The 14,585-nt window shown below is 47.5% G+C and overlaps 1 protein-coding gene and 1 long non-coding RNA gene across 3 annotated transcripts in view; one reads left to right on the forward strand and one right to left on the reverse strand.

Annotated features, from left to right (window-relative positions):
• Positions 1–2,082: 2,082 nt before the first annotated feature.
• LOC310851824 lies at positions 2,083–3,555 on the forward strand. The gene is made up of 3 exons (XR_014567847.1): positions 2,083–2,208; positions 2,261–2,571; positions 2,653–3,555. It is a non-coding gene; the product is annotated as an uncharacterized lncRNA (long non-coding RNA).
• Positions 3,556–4,972: 1,417 nt separating this feature from the next.
• BCAM (basal cell adhesion molecule (Lutheran blood group)) overlaps positions 4,973–14,585 on the reverse strand; it is a 61,923-nt gene continuing 52,310 nt past the window's right edge. Inside the window, exons 13-16 of one of the 2 annotated variants that reach the window (XM_083753896.1) lie at positions 14,452–14,487; positions 11,512–11,659; positions 9,697–9,811; positions 4,973–8,804 (exon numbers count right to left, since the gene is read on the reverse strand). In XM_083753896.1, the coding sequence (XP_083610022.1) occupies positions 8,799–8,804; positions 9,697–9,811; positions 11,512–11,659; positions 14,452–14,487 (305 nt within the window). In that variant the 3' untranslated portion in view covers positions 4,973–8,798. Of the gene's footprint in view, positions 8,805–9,696; positions 9,812–11,511; positions 11,660–14,451; positions 14,491–14,585 lie in introns of both variants that reach the window. The other variant, XM_083753895.1, reaches the window with a different exon arrangement.

Consider the following 14,585-nt stretch of genomic DNA (forward strand, 5'->3'; position numbering starts at 1 on the left):
GCTCTAATTAGCAGCTTACGAGTCTTCCAGAGACTGAGAGAGTCCCTGCAGAAGAGGTGCAAAAGATGGGAGAGTCTAATACACTTTCGAAAAGGTGTGTACAGCCGTGGCGGCTGCCCGCAGCATAGAAAGATCCAGCTCCAGAATCCACGTTTTATCCCACCCCTGTTCTAACCACAGGAAGGGTAGGTGGGACCTCCGAACAAGTTCACACATGCATGAAGGTCACAACCTCCCTTTGAAGTCCTAACAGGCAGTGGCTGTGATGTCCCAAAGCAGGAGAGATAGGCCATTTCGAACCTGTGATGGGCATCCATGTTTTGACTGCTCTGGTCCTCCTTTGATATGGCAAGAACCGAAGCGCTGGGGTGGGAACTCCTTGCAAAGCAGGGGTGGGGAAGGGCATGCCTCAGGGCCGGATTTGGCCCTCTAGCACTCCCTATGTGGCCGTCAGGCCATGACACTTGCTCAGAGTACTGCAGCCCTCAGTGGCGCTGCTCTGGCCTCTCCTGAAATGCTTTCGACTGGCTAGAATGTGCCCGGGAACTGCGGCAATACCTGATGGAGGGCAGAGAGGGGCTGTCTCAAAATCTGCCTTTTGCATGGTTGGAAAGTCACCGACTGTAGAAAGGCATCCATTGCCCCAAACATCCCCCCCCCCCGGCCTCTTAAAGGTTGCTCAGGTTGAAAGAACGGTCCCCTACTTCTGCGGTGAAGATTTCTGGCCATCTGTGTGCTTGACTGACTCCCGTTCCCATCAGGCTCAGTCAACACTGCCAATAGCAAGGGATGATGGGAGCTGGAGTCCAACAATCTTAAGTGGCCTGTAGTTCCCTCACCTATTCCATCTCCTACAGCAGGCATGACCAAACCTGGCCCTCCAGCTGTTTTGGGACTACAATTCCCATCATCCCTGGCCACTGGTCCTGTTAGCTAGGGATGATAGGAGTTGTAGTCCCCAAACAGCTGGAGGGCCAAGTTTGGCCATGCCTGTCCTACAGCACACTGAGAGTGCAGGCTGCTTAACCCTGTCCCCTCTGGGGTCTTCTGTTCATAACCCCTTCCCTCCTCCTCTGGTTGCCTTTTCTTTATCTCCCTCACTCCCCTAATGGATGGGGAAACAGCTGGGGAAGATTTTGAGCAGGGACCGTTGCCAGAATTTAACAGCAGACATGTCTCCCCCTGACAGACGTCGACTCAAACCGGCAGCCTCCTGTACTGTAACTGGGGCTTTCCCTTGCATTAAGAGTAGCAGTGAGATAGAGCGTTTAGACTAGTGTCAGACTCTTAAAAGAGACCAGGATTCAAATTTCCACTCGGCCATGAAGCTCAAATGGCAATCTTGCGCCAGTCACTGACTCTCAGCCTAACTTACCTCACAGGGGGTTAAACGAGGAGGGGAAGAACCTTGGAGATGGAGGTGAGATATAAATGCAAGGCAAGGCAATAATAGGACAGGCTCTAGCAGCCCCCAAATGTCACTGTCTACCAGGCTCCTACAGAACATGGCTGGGCATTTCCAAGCCAATGCATCCCCTAGGCTTCCCCTCCCAGTCCCGGCTTACGTTTTCTCCTTTGTTCAGGTCTCTGCAGGCAAATCCCTGCTTCCTGAGAAGGAACCTTGGCAGCCGTTCAGACCGGCAGCAGCAACAGGAGCTGCCAAAGGGCTTTGGAAAGGGGAAAAAAGTTTCCTCCTTCTGTTTCTGTGGGTTCCTGGGCTCTCAACCCTGTACTTTGCCCAGCCTGGCCCTGACCTTAGCTTGCACCAAGGCAAACCACTAGCAGAAAGGAACCTCTGGAGCTCCGGGAGGTGTGGAGCTCCTCTCTTCCCAGTTTTCTTTCTGCTGGAAGAAATCTAACCCTCCTTTCATTGCTGCTTCTTTCTGTAATAAACAAAATCTGCCCTTATTCCCTTATGGGGTACACATAAGAGCCCTTGTAGAGTCCTTTGTAGGTTCTCTATCAGTAGGAAAAAATAACAGAGGCCAACCAGAGAATTTTGAGAAGCATCATGCTCTAACCAACTGAGCTATCCAGATGTCAAAGCAGCTAGTAAACTCGATCTTTATTCAACAATTGCAACAGGGTGCCCCCTCACAGACAGGAGAAAGGCACAAAAGCGTGCCTGCCCTTATATAGACATTTAAAATTGCCCACCCTCGAGTCCAAGACCACCCCCAGAAGCATTATACAGACATCACAGAAGGGGTGTAGCCCAAGACCACCACCCCAGGCACATCATGCCTACATCACAGAAAAGGCGGTCGACAACAGAAATCTGAGTGTGTTGTTTATTTCCTGTCTGGCAGGTTACCTGTTTAATGGTCACTTGATTGGATTGCCTGGGGAGCCTGGTCAGTCTTTTGTAATCATAAATACTTCGTTCCTGAGCCAGGTCACTGGCTCACACCCTATTCGTATCTTAAATGTGCCCTTAAGGCAGGATTTGTGAGGAAAGAGACAATGGGGAGGTTTCCCACTTTGACCTTGCAGAGAAATATTTGAGGTCAATTTGTTCAGGACTTTTTTCCTGTGGGGTTTCAGACGTGTTGTTTATATATTTATGTAAGTGTTTGCTTGGTACATTTATGAACATTTATTACATATCTAAGACCTTAAAATTCTTATAACACTTCCTTGGGCTTCTTTCAGCTTTCTGCTGCTCACCCCCAAAGCAAGTTTCACCAATCTCTGCCTATAGTGACCTTCCCTCTTTGTCAGTAGTGTAATGGTGAATTCAGAAGGGCAGGGTTCCTTCCCTCAGCCATGCCTCCGTCTAAGATTATACAATGATCTTATAATTGCCTGGGATAGCTCAGTCGGCAGAGCACAAGATTCTTAATTGAGGGTCTTGGGTTCAAGCTCCACGCTGGGCAAAATATTCCTGCATTGCAGGGAGTTGAATTAGATGAGCCTTGTGGTAATTTCCAACTGCAGAATTCTATGGTTCTATGAACCTTTTTACACTTGGACTCCCATTCGAATATTTAAGACAGATGCTTCCAGCTGAGAATTTCTGGCTGGTGCTGAATTTCCAATGGACCACTTAGCACCTGCCTGTTACTGAGATTATTGCAAGCAGCACTCAACCAAGTTGGGTCCTTCTCTAATTGAGCAACCTTTCTTGGAAACACCTGCCCCATGACTTAGTGCCATGCTAGGTAAAGATTCACCTGTAAAGCTTCATCTTGTGGGATGGGGTGCTATTGAAATCAAAGCAGTGACTTTCCTTTTCGCCTGAGCTCTGCAAGTGCAGCTTTTTCCCGACTGAAGTGCAGAGTGTTTGAGGACCGGGACATTTGCAGGGAAACCAAAACGCTTGTTTACAAAGGTATTGTACTAACAACCTGACCACTTGTCAAACACTGACCACTTATAAACGCCATCTCCAACTCCTCAAAAGATTCCATCAATTGTGTCTCTGAAAAATTTACCGGTAACATATCACTTGGGAAGACAGGAGAACTAATACCAGTGTCCTGGAAGAAGCAAAGATCACCAGTGTTGAAGCAATGATTCTTCAACATCAACTTGGTTGGACTGGTCATGTTGGGCAGATGCTCGATTATAGTCTTTCAAAACAACTACTCTATTTTGGACTTAAAAATGGAAAGTGCAATGCTGGTGGTCAACAAAAGAGGTTCAAAGACTCTCTCAATGCAAATCTAAAAAAAAATGTAGTATAAACACCGACAACTGGGAAACACTGGCCTGAGAGCGCACCAGTGGGAGAATAGCCTTGACCAAAGGTGTCGTGGGCTTTGAAGATGCTCGAACTTAGGGCGCAAGGGAGAAACACACTAAGAGGAAGGCACGCTTGGCAAACCCTCACTGTGATCAACTCCCGCCTGGAAACCAATGTCCCCACTATGTTTTTTTTTTTTTTTTAATAATATTTATTGAACATTTTCAAATATAACAGAAAAAAGAAAAGAAATAAAACATCCATTTTATAACCTTATTTTCATTAGCATCTTTCCAGGACTTCCCCACCCCACCCCCTCTTGTATTCCAATTCCTTCAAATAGATTCAGCAAGTTCTTACCCCAAATTTTAAACTTATTATAATTAACCCAATGTTAAAAATGTTTTTCCATCCCCTAAAATCGACCCCGCTCCCTTCCACGAGTTCCCCTCTTTAATATGCAGAACAGATTAAAATAAAATAGAAAAATGAATAAAGTATAATTTAACACCCTTTGGATTCCAACAATGTCCCCACTATGGAAGGACGTGTGGATCCAGAATTGGCATCCACAGTCACTTACGGACTCACTGTTAAAACCGTGTTTATGGGAGACAATCTTACTTGGCTACGAGGGGAGGGGTCGCCAAAGATAGAGAGAAATAGAAGAGACACACCTAATACACATTTGAAGCACACAACTTTCCCCAAAGAATCCTGGGAATTGTAGTTTCCCCCTCCCAGAGCTACAGTTCCCGGCACTCTTAACAAACCACAGTTCCTGGGATTCTTTGATATTGGGGGTAGGGGAGAGAGTAATGTGCTTTAAAAGTAGGGATCTGCCCTACCAAAGGAAGATCTCTTAACAAATATCAAGCGTCCCTCGTTCCACTGCTCAAGAGATCTCAAGCCTGCGCTTTCAGCGTTTTCCACAACAGCAGTGAATTGTGGGAATCCAGGGCCAAAAATAAGCAGGTCATGCAAGGCAGAAGGTCAAACCCGACCATGAGCACCTTGCAGGGAGAAGAACAAAGCAAAACAAAACATAAACTCGCTCCCGCTCCCAGCTGAAGTTTCCTTCCCAGGAGGAAGGAAGCCTTAACATCTCCAAAGCCAATGCCAACAGAATTTTTTGCTCCGTCCATGACTAGGGACGACTCCAAATGGTACGTCCCAGATGAAAGAGGTTGCATTTTTTTTTTTTTTTGAAATCCAGTTTAAAAGGGGGACTTTAGAGGAAGGGGCACAAGGTCCACAGGGAGAAGAAACAAACGCGGGAGCCAAACAGAGGTTACAATATTTTTTATTTGCTAATGTACAGTGTAACCCAGTGGGGGGGGGGGCAGCAGGTAACAGAGACATCCGAAGGGATGGGGAGGGAGAAGCTGGAGCTATGGCAGGAGCTGAGAGAGGGCGGCCCGGGGGTTCCAAGTGGCTGTGTTTGCCAACTGACCTCCTCCTGCGTGGTTTTTGCAGGAAACTTAAGTCTGTGGGTCGACAGGGTGGAGAATGGCAGGCGAATCTTTTCATAGCTGTCTTACCTGCTAGCAGCTTGCAGAACGAACAGCTGTGGAAGGCAGAGGAGTCAGGTATCTGTTTCGTTTTTTGTTTGTTTAAAAGGTGGCAAAACCTAAAAACTGCAGCAGGCACAAGTAAAAAGTGGTCATGAAACAAGGAGGGGTGTAACGAGGGGGCAGTCTGGGCTAGTGGGCTGTGTTTAAGAGAGACACAACACCATCCCTCGCTAGGAAAATGTGGGGAAGGGCGTGAAGAAGGGGTTGCTAAGGAGTCTTGCAGCTGCCATACTGGGAGGGGCATTATGGAAAAGCCCCACCATCGTTTCTTGCAAGGATGGTTAAAGGTCAGTGGCCAGAATATTGCCCTCATTGCTGCCTTCTCCCACACCTCCACCCTGGGCTCTGCCATAGCTCAGTGGCCTCAGCTTGCTCTCTAAGATGCAACACCATTAAATACACTACATTTTTTAAAAAAGCCCCAAGTCTCCCCACACCCACCCACCCAAAACAGAGCCAGTGTCTCGACAAGACAGTGCAAGGGACAGGGAAAGGACACGAGCCGTCGGGGGGTCAGGGGAGAGTAGGAAGACTAGAACCCCAAAAGGCTTGTCCCGTACAGACCGATAATAGATGCCATTTTTAAAAAACAACACACACAACCCAATGCATTTCAATGAAGAAAATCAGGACGCCGAGAGATCAGGACGCCCCCTGTAGGTAGGGGTGGTGAACGACGAGAGCACGGACGGAGACGAAATGGGAGTGGCTGCCTAGTGGTAAGACTCGGGTGTTTGGGGGCATTTGTCGCCCATTCTCCAGCTGCCGTGGTTTTTTCCTTGTGCGTGGAAAAACGTTAAGGCAGGGTGAGGCTGTAGCCCTCCAAGGCCCATCATCCCTGGCTGGACATGATGGGAGCTGAAATCCCAGGGCACCACTCACTCTCGTCAGAAGTGGCGTGTGGATGTGTACACAGAGAAGGGAACGCAGGCACAGATTTGCTGCTGAATCTGCGAGAAAGATGGCGGCCGTCGAAAGCTGCCTAGAAGCTTTGGTGGCAAGGCCCCGCCGTCAAACCCTAAAGGCTGCCTTTAGGGATGGGAGCATTTTGCATAGGGAGACGCAGAGAGGGAGGGAAGTGCTCTCCAATAGCCAGCCTTCGGGAACAGAGATTTTTAAAAAAGGAAGATCCTGACGCAACTGATTGGGAACCTGTGCACCTATTCCGCATTGGGTGTGTGTGTGTGTGTGTGTGTGTGTGTGTGTGTGTGTGTGTGTTTGCTGGCATGCTTTATCTGGCACCGGCATGCTGCAAGGTTGCCAGCCGTGTAACTACGGCAGGGAAACAAGCACACCCAAACCGGCCTGGGCTGCTGCAATGGAGTATTGATCTGCAGGAGAAATCTGCAAGCCAAGCTTTTCTTCTATTTCTTTTCCATGGCGTGGTGCCCTAAACACTCTCCTTTACTTGTTGCTGCAAATCAAACGGTTGTTTAAAAGGGGTAGCCTGGTTCCAGAAGTTGGCTGCTTTAATATGCCCATCAGCTGGCTTGTGAATGTGCTAGAAACACAAATAAACGTATCAAATGTATGTGGGTGGCAGCTGTTTTTATTATGGGGTGAGCACACACGTGTGTTTGTGTGTGTGTGTAGGCACACATGCATAAGGCTTCCATAAAACCACACAGCAGAGCAATTGTGGCAAAAGGCTCTCCCTCTGGCAAGTGATAACAAGGCTTTCAAATTCTACGACTAAGTGATAACGAGGCTTTCAAATTCCACTACTGTCCGTGACATATTCGCTGCATTTAAAAAAAAAAAGTACGGAACAGAGAGCTTTTCTCTGTAGGGCAATGCTTGTTCTTATCCATGCAGAACAAGTGTGTCAAGCCAAGAATCCAGAACTAAAAACAGGAGGGTGGGATGGTGGGTGAGCAAGCAGGACGGCAGAGTCAGAGATCCTTGCTTGCGCTCATTAAGAGAAGGGAAATTGTTTTCTTAACTGATGGGATTTCTACTTCAGGCCAGCAGTTTAAACAGAATAAACACCTCTTTGTGAGATTGTACACATTCCTAAATGAAAGTTGAACCTTGGCTGGCTGAAGATGGACTCTCTTAAAGCTGGGTACCTAACTAGTTTTACTGCTGACTTCAAAGGAACAAACTCCCCAGGTAGATCCCGCAGTCAAGGCCACCAAAAAAAGATTTGGTTTTCAAGCGGCCATAGAAGTCCTCTTTCAAAAACTGCCCCCCCGCTCTTCAATTTTGTACTAAAACGCCTCAGTCAGAAAATTAAAAACAAGTAACTGATTAGCCAAACCCAAAGTTTTCCTGTATTTTGAGGTCTGGTGCCAGAAAATAAGTAAGAGTGTGTGTGTGTGTGTGTGTGTGTGTGTGTGTGTGTGAAGACCAACCCTATGAATCTGAAGGAGACAAAAACAGGCAGAAGCTGTGGAATGAATCACAACTTGAAAGGAATTTTTTTAAAAAAAAGATGCCATGTGTTTGTCAACCTAGATAAAAGCGTGGCAGCATGATCTACTCAGAAGCAAGCATTATTGAGATAAATGGAGCTTAGTATATACAGAATTGCAGCCTGAGCGATATCACTTCATCAGACAGTTTCTGTGCTGATAAATGCATAGGATGCTGTTTGTGCTGTTATTGTGGAGTGGACTTCGGGGCTGTCTAGTAGAAATTAATACTCAGCTACGATGCCCACACGTAATTTGCAAAGCCTTGGGTGCGCACACACACAGACGAACATGTTAATGTATGGACAGACACATCCACATGCATGTGGGGAGCGTGTCAACTTGGCAAGTCTTCGCACAACTTCTCGACTGCATGCTCAGCGGGTGTGGGGGTGTGGATGCGTGACGAAACAAGGGTGTGCCTATATGTGTTCACTCACATTGCATGCTTCACATGGAGGATAAAGAAGAAGTGTATGCAGGAATATAGGTGTCCACATGTCCTTGCCCAATGGCAAAAGACAGACACTGCTAGCCTGGTCACCTATGGCGAGCGAGAATTGCCTCCAAGCGACTAAGCAGGATGGGGTGGGGTGGGGGGAAGGTTTACAAAAAGCGGGTCCTTTCAGACCACAAGCGGCTAACAGTCGTGTGCCAGCAGAAAGGGGCCAGTCAGCTTGTGTGAATTTTCTTCCAAGGCCATGTTTCCGCGTTCAGGACATAAGTGCACATGTGGGCTTGGTTCAGGTCCGCAAGTCAGCAAGAGGCAAACCGGTGTGTGGAGAGACAGGGGCCTGTGTGTCGCTGGCGTGACGCCAGAGGGGTCTGGGCAAGTGTCAGTTTCTTCAAAAATAATTACAAGAACAATAATAACAATCAGGCGTTTCAAGGAGGAAGAAGTAGTAGCGGCAGCACAACCCCCTCACCTCAGCCCATTTGCACAAAAAAATAAAGAAGTCCAGACGCAAGGAAGGAGGCTCCCCTGCCCTGGGAGAAGGAAGGGCCCCGGAGGGACCGGGTCCCCTCGCACAGTCCAGCCCTGGCGTCCTCTTTGCCCCGTGGTTTGTGTGGTGCAGAGAAGGCAAGAGGCAGATCCTCTGGAAGAAGGCAACTCCAGGCTTGCTCTCAGCACTGCAGGGAGACAGGATTGGAAAGAGAGGGAGGATGAAACAGGGACTCTGCGCCCCAGACTTTCCCCTCAGTTCCACCCCCCAGCCTTCTCCCTAGGGGACCCATTGCGGTCCTGCCACAGAGACACGGGCTGTAACAGTGCGTTTGAAAGCACACCAAGGAAATCCTGGAAACGGTAGCTTACCCCTCACTGTGTTACAATTCCCAGTAGCAAACCACCGTTTCCAGGATTCTCGGGGGGCAGAATATATTTTCATGGAATCACAGAGTTGGAAGGGACCCCCTCAGGGCAAACACTAGCCCAAACCTCCGCAATGCAGGAATCTTTTGCCCGACGCGGGGCTCAAATTTTTTGTTTTGTTTTGTTTTGAAAAGTTTTTATTGTTAAAATAATTCAGCATTAATACACACATATTGCAAATATACAAACATGCAAACATACATTTCATGCAATCCTTAAAAATGTTCAAACATACCTACACTCAACCCCACAGATAATTCCTTTTCCCATCACCATCCACCACCCCTCACCCCACCTTGGTGTTAGGGGCTCAAAGTTTTAAATGTGCTTTAAATAGATGTACGCAGCCCTGTTCCTCAAAGCAGGCCCCAGCTTCACCCCAGGTCTGCAAATGGAGTAGGAAACCGTCTGATCCGCACTCAGCTCAGTGCTGTCCACACGGACCGGCAGGTGGGATTTCAGGCAGGGATCTTTCCCAGCCCCAGATGGAGACGCTGCCAGGGACCTTCTGCATACAAATCACCTTCTCTCCCACTGAGCTCGAGGCCTCCCAAGCTACGATTCCTGGCACCCTCAAGAAACAGGGAGAACCCCTTGCCCCAAGCTCAGGGAGCAGGGTTACTGTCGTCCGACTTCTCCTCCATTCCTCACCTCATTTGCCCCACCGCCACCGCCGCCCCCAGGGCTCAAGAGCCCCGTCTGCTCGTTCCGTTTGTCCGTCTTCATCTCCACCACGGTGTCGTCAGGGTTCCCTTCCTTGGGGGTCCTGGCGAGAGGAGGAAACAGATATATCTGAGCGCCGCATTCCGGGAACAGGTGGTCAAGAAAGCCAACAGGGTACGGTTACGTCCAGCCTCTCCCTGAACCCACCCCACACGGCACAACTCCCCAGTCCTTCATCCATTTATGGCTCTGCAGCCCAGGGAAGTGTGGCGAAGATTTACATATAAAAAGGGGGGCATCTATCTATCTATCTATCTATCTATCTATCTATCTATCTATCATCTATCTATCATCTATCTATCATCTATCATCTATCTATCTATCTATCTATCTATCTATCTATCATCTATCTATCTATCTATCTATCTATCTATCTATCTATCTATCATCTTTCTATCTATCTATCTATCATCTATCTCTCTATCATCTATCTCTCTATCATCTATCTATCTATCTATCTATCTATCTATCTATCTATCTATCATCTATCTATCTATCATCTATCAATGGCCACCTTGGAAGGGAAGGGAAACTCTGATCCTAAAATTCCACTATCTTGCAGGATATCTTCAGAAGAAGAAGAAATTTCGATTTGATATCCCACCTTTCACTCCCTTTAAGGAGTCTCAAAGCGGCTAACATTCTCCTTTCCCTTCCTCCCCCACAACAAACACTCTGTGAGGTGAGTGGGGCTGAGAGACTTCAGAGAAGTGTGACTGGCCCAAGGTCACCCAGCAGCAGCTGCATGTGGAGGAGCGGAGACGCGAACCCAGTTCACCAGATTAAGAGTTCACCGCTCTTAACCACTACACCATGCTGGCTAAGAAAGGGCTAAGCAGTAAACCCTACACAAATCCAGAGTGGAAACCCTAAGGCGGTTGGATGGAGTCTTGCACGCCTCCTTCCAGCAACTCCTGCAGCTCAGCTGGTGCCCAGCGCCTTGCTCTGCTTTTCTTTGGACCACATCAGCGAGGCCGAGGGGGTGGCGGTGGTTATATCATTGGGGCAGCCCAGGACCTCCATGCCATGCACACCGCCCAGGCTTGCACTCCGGAGTTGTCACTTAGGTGCTGCTAATGCAATGCTTTTATGTCGCCCCCGAAGGACCCCTCTGTTGTCTCTCGAGACAGACAGATGCCAACGAAACACCCACATATACAGAACCAGAGGCCACTGGTTTGTCTACATTGAATTGCACATGAGCATAAAGTGAACCAGATTTGCATAGACCTCTGAGCTGGCAGGTAGGTTTTTTTTAAAAAAGTGTGGCACCGTTGAAGGGCTGTAGCATAAGCCTTCTACGGGACCGCCTCTCCTGGTATGCCCCGCGGAGGACCTTAAGCTCCACAAATGATAACATTTTGGAGGTCCCAGGTCGCAAGGTGGTTAGATTGGTCTCAACTAGGGCCGGGGCCTTTTCAGTACTGGCCCCGACTTGGTGGAATCACAAGAGACCAGGGCCCTGCGGGACTTGACATCTTTCCGCAGGGCCTGCAAGACGGAGCTGTTCCGCCTGGCCTTTGGTTTGGACTCGGTCTGACCCTTATGTCTTCCCTCCCCTTATGGTCTTGATTTATCGGCAACTTTTAAAATGAGGCTGCATTTTAAATTGTATTTTAAATTGGTCCCCCCCCCTATTATGTTTTTACGGTGTTTTTATTGGTGTTAGCCGCCCTGAGCCCAGCTCTGGCCGGGGAGGGTGGGGTATAAATAAAATTTTTTATTATTATTATTATTACTTACAAAGATCTCTTCTCGCCTCCGCCGCAGGGCAGCTGGCCGCGGCGCTGCATGAAGTAGAAGAAGCCCACGATGAGGAGAAGGAGCAAGACACAGACGCAGACGGCAATCACGGCGATGGTGCTGCCGCCCTGGCTCTGTTCCCCGTCCACTGTTGGAGGGAAGGAAGCAGAAAAAGTGAAGGGAGGTTTGAGGCCCTGTAGACACCAGATCCTTCCCCAGCCTCCTTGCCTGTAGCCCGCTTCTGTCTGGCAAAGATTGCGAAGGACTGCCTGAACAGTGGTACCATTTTTCTACCCACATTTTTGTTCACTGCTACAGATAAAAACTTTTGTTGTTGCTTTTAAAGCGTTGTGATTGTTGTTGTTATTTATTAGATTTAAACGCAGCCCTGCATCGCAAGATCACAGAGCGGTTCACCAGAGAAACGTCTGTTGTTAAACGTGCCGCAATAACAGTATTATTCGATAACATTTTTATTTACTTTTTGCTGCTATGTATTTACTGTTATAATACGTATAAATGAAATACATATTACAGTGGTACCTCGGGTTAAGTACTTAATTTGTTCCGGAGGTCCGTTCTTAACCTGAAACTGTTCTTAACCTGAAGCACCACTTTAGCTAATGGGGCCTCCTGCTGCCGCTGCATCGCCACTGCACGATTTCTGTTCTGATCCTGAAGCAAAGTTCTTAACCCAAGGTACTATTTCTGGGTTAGCGGAGTCTGTAACCTGAAGTGTATGTAACCGTAAGCGTATGTAACCTGAGGTACAACTGTATCATTAATAAGATCAACAACAATGTTGTTCAGCTTGTAACGAGAACAGGAAACTGCATTCCTGACAATTATAACAATGCCATTTAAACTAAATACTCATTAGAGAAAATCACACGCACACACACGTGTGATCATCTGTAGTTCTGATCACTACTAATGCCGAACAGGAGGGCCATTTTGAAGGACCCCATGAGTTCTCATAAAATTGCAGGAGGGTTACAGTCAATTGTTACTATTCCAACAGGTACTTTGTGTTCTGACCATTTAAAGCAGGTCAGAAGGTTGGTCAGGGAATGAATGAAGAATGAATGAATGTAGTTCAGGATTTGCTGGTAGAGATCCCTTGCTTATTTATTTATTTCAACACCGCCATTTTGTAATGCATCAGGGCGGTGTACGTTAAAACAGGAAACACCATAAAAGCTACATTTTGCAGCAGATCTACGAGGAATCTTACTGTGGAGGCAGAGCACAGCCATCGCAGCTAGTAGCCAATCGTAGCCTTTATCCTCCCCATGAATTTGCCTCTTAAAGCCATCCAAGTTGGTTGGCTCCTGAGGCAGCGAGTTCCAGAGTTTAACTACGTGCCACGTGCAGAGCTGCTTTATTTTTATCTGCCCTGGACCTTCCCCAGGGAACCATGGGAACTGTTATTCTGAAGGAGGTGGGGCAAAACCACAATTCTCAGAATTTGGGCTGGAGTGCAGGAGGAAGAGGAGCCAAAGGCAATTTCTATTTTTTTAATATATAAATATTTATTAAGATTTTTATAAGAGAAACGCATAAGTAACAAACAACATTGCTTATATCACACACAAAATTTCATAACTTGTTTGGACTTCCTCACGTCTCCTGCTCCCACTTACATTGTTAAAAGGTTTTTCAAGCAAATTATCATCTTGTTTACAATCTTGTGTCCACTCGTTTAAATCAAAGGCAATTTCTATAGGTCTAGCCACGTTCTCAAACTCAGGTTCTGAAGCTGTTGCTGGACTACAACTCCCATCATCCCTGACCCCTGCTAGGTAGGGATGATGGGAGTTGTAGTCCAACAACAGCTAGGGACTCGAACCTGAGGAAAAACTCGCTCCACAGTGTAGTTTCAGCCACAGGGCACCAACAGCACAAGGCCACACCTATTCATGTGGTGTGTTACACACACACACACACACACACACACACACACCACTGAAATCTTGGATTTTTAAAAAACCAGTAAAACCCAAAACCTCAGGGAGAAATAAACTGTGGTAAGTGAATCATGTACTACTTCAAACTTGGATAGCATTTCTGAGCTCCGAAATTACACACAATGAACCTTCCCTGACCTTACTCCACTTGAAAGCCAATGAAACCTGCAAGCAAAAACATCTGGGAAATTAATCTATTCCGATCTTTCTGCGGTGGAAAGAGATTCCACGAAAAGCTTCCGTCTTTTATTTCGCCTGTTTTTCCCCTCGCGTGGGGAGGGAGAATTGGAAATAAGTCAAACCCAGAATACCTATTATTATTATTATTATTATTATTATTATTATTATTATTAGGCTTCTCCTCAACCCCCCCAAAGGATTATACTCCACTATTTCCCCTTCACGGAGCAGTTGCTCAAAGAGACTTGTAAGTATCAAAGCAAGCAGAAAAGCCAAAGGGACCCAACTGTTAAGACATAAATTATCGAGCTTAAAAACGGCGGCAAAAAAGTGAAAACCGCAGAGACCAGCATAGACAATTGATACCTTTAAGCAGCAACAGACTCGAAAGCTTGTTTAAAGGGAATTGTCATTATTTTTAAGGCTGTTTCCTTTATTTGGTTGAATGCAAATAAAGAAGAAGGCAGCCCGATTTCTTGGGGCAGGGAGTTCCGCATACAGGGAGCCGCCACCAAAAAGGCCCTGTCTCTACCCTTTCCATAGGGCAATTGTGCATGTGACTCTTGCCCTGCTTTCTCATCCTCAAACACCCACCTGTCCGGAGCTCGGGGTTCCCTGAGGCAGCATGCATGAGAAGGAAAAAGCAGTTAGCCACCTGAACTGTCAGCAAGCCCACCCAGCTAAACTGTGCTGTCACTGCCCACCCTGCCCACCCACTGTAATAGCAGTGCAGAGTCTGGGGGCAGCGGGGCAGGAAGAGAATGGAGAAGGAGGGAGGCAAAGAGAGACTTACCTGCTGGCACTGGAGAAGCAGACGTCGTCGGCACAACTGCTTGGAAAGAGAGACAGGTACGTTAGCAAAGGTACAGGGTGAACTCTTGCTGCGGTCTGCAGTCGCTCAGCCTGCACCCAAATCCCTACTTCCCC

This window comes from Podarcis gaigeae (assembly GCF_964106915.1).
Source record: "Podarcis gaigeae genome assembly, chromosome: 8".
Classification (NCBI taxonomy): Eukaryota; Metazoa; Chordata; class Lepidosauria; order Squamata; family Lacertidae; genus Podarcis; species Podarcis gaigeae.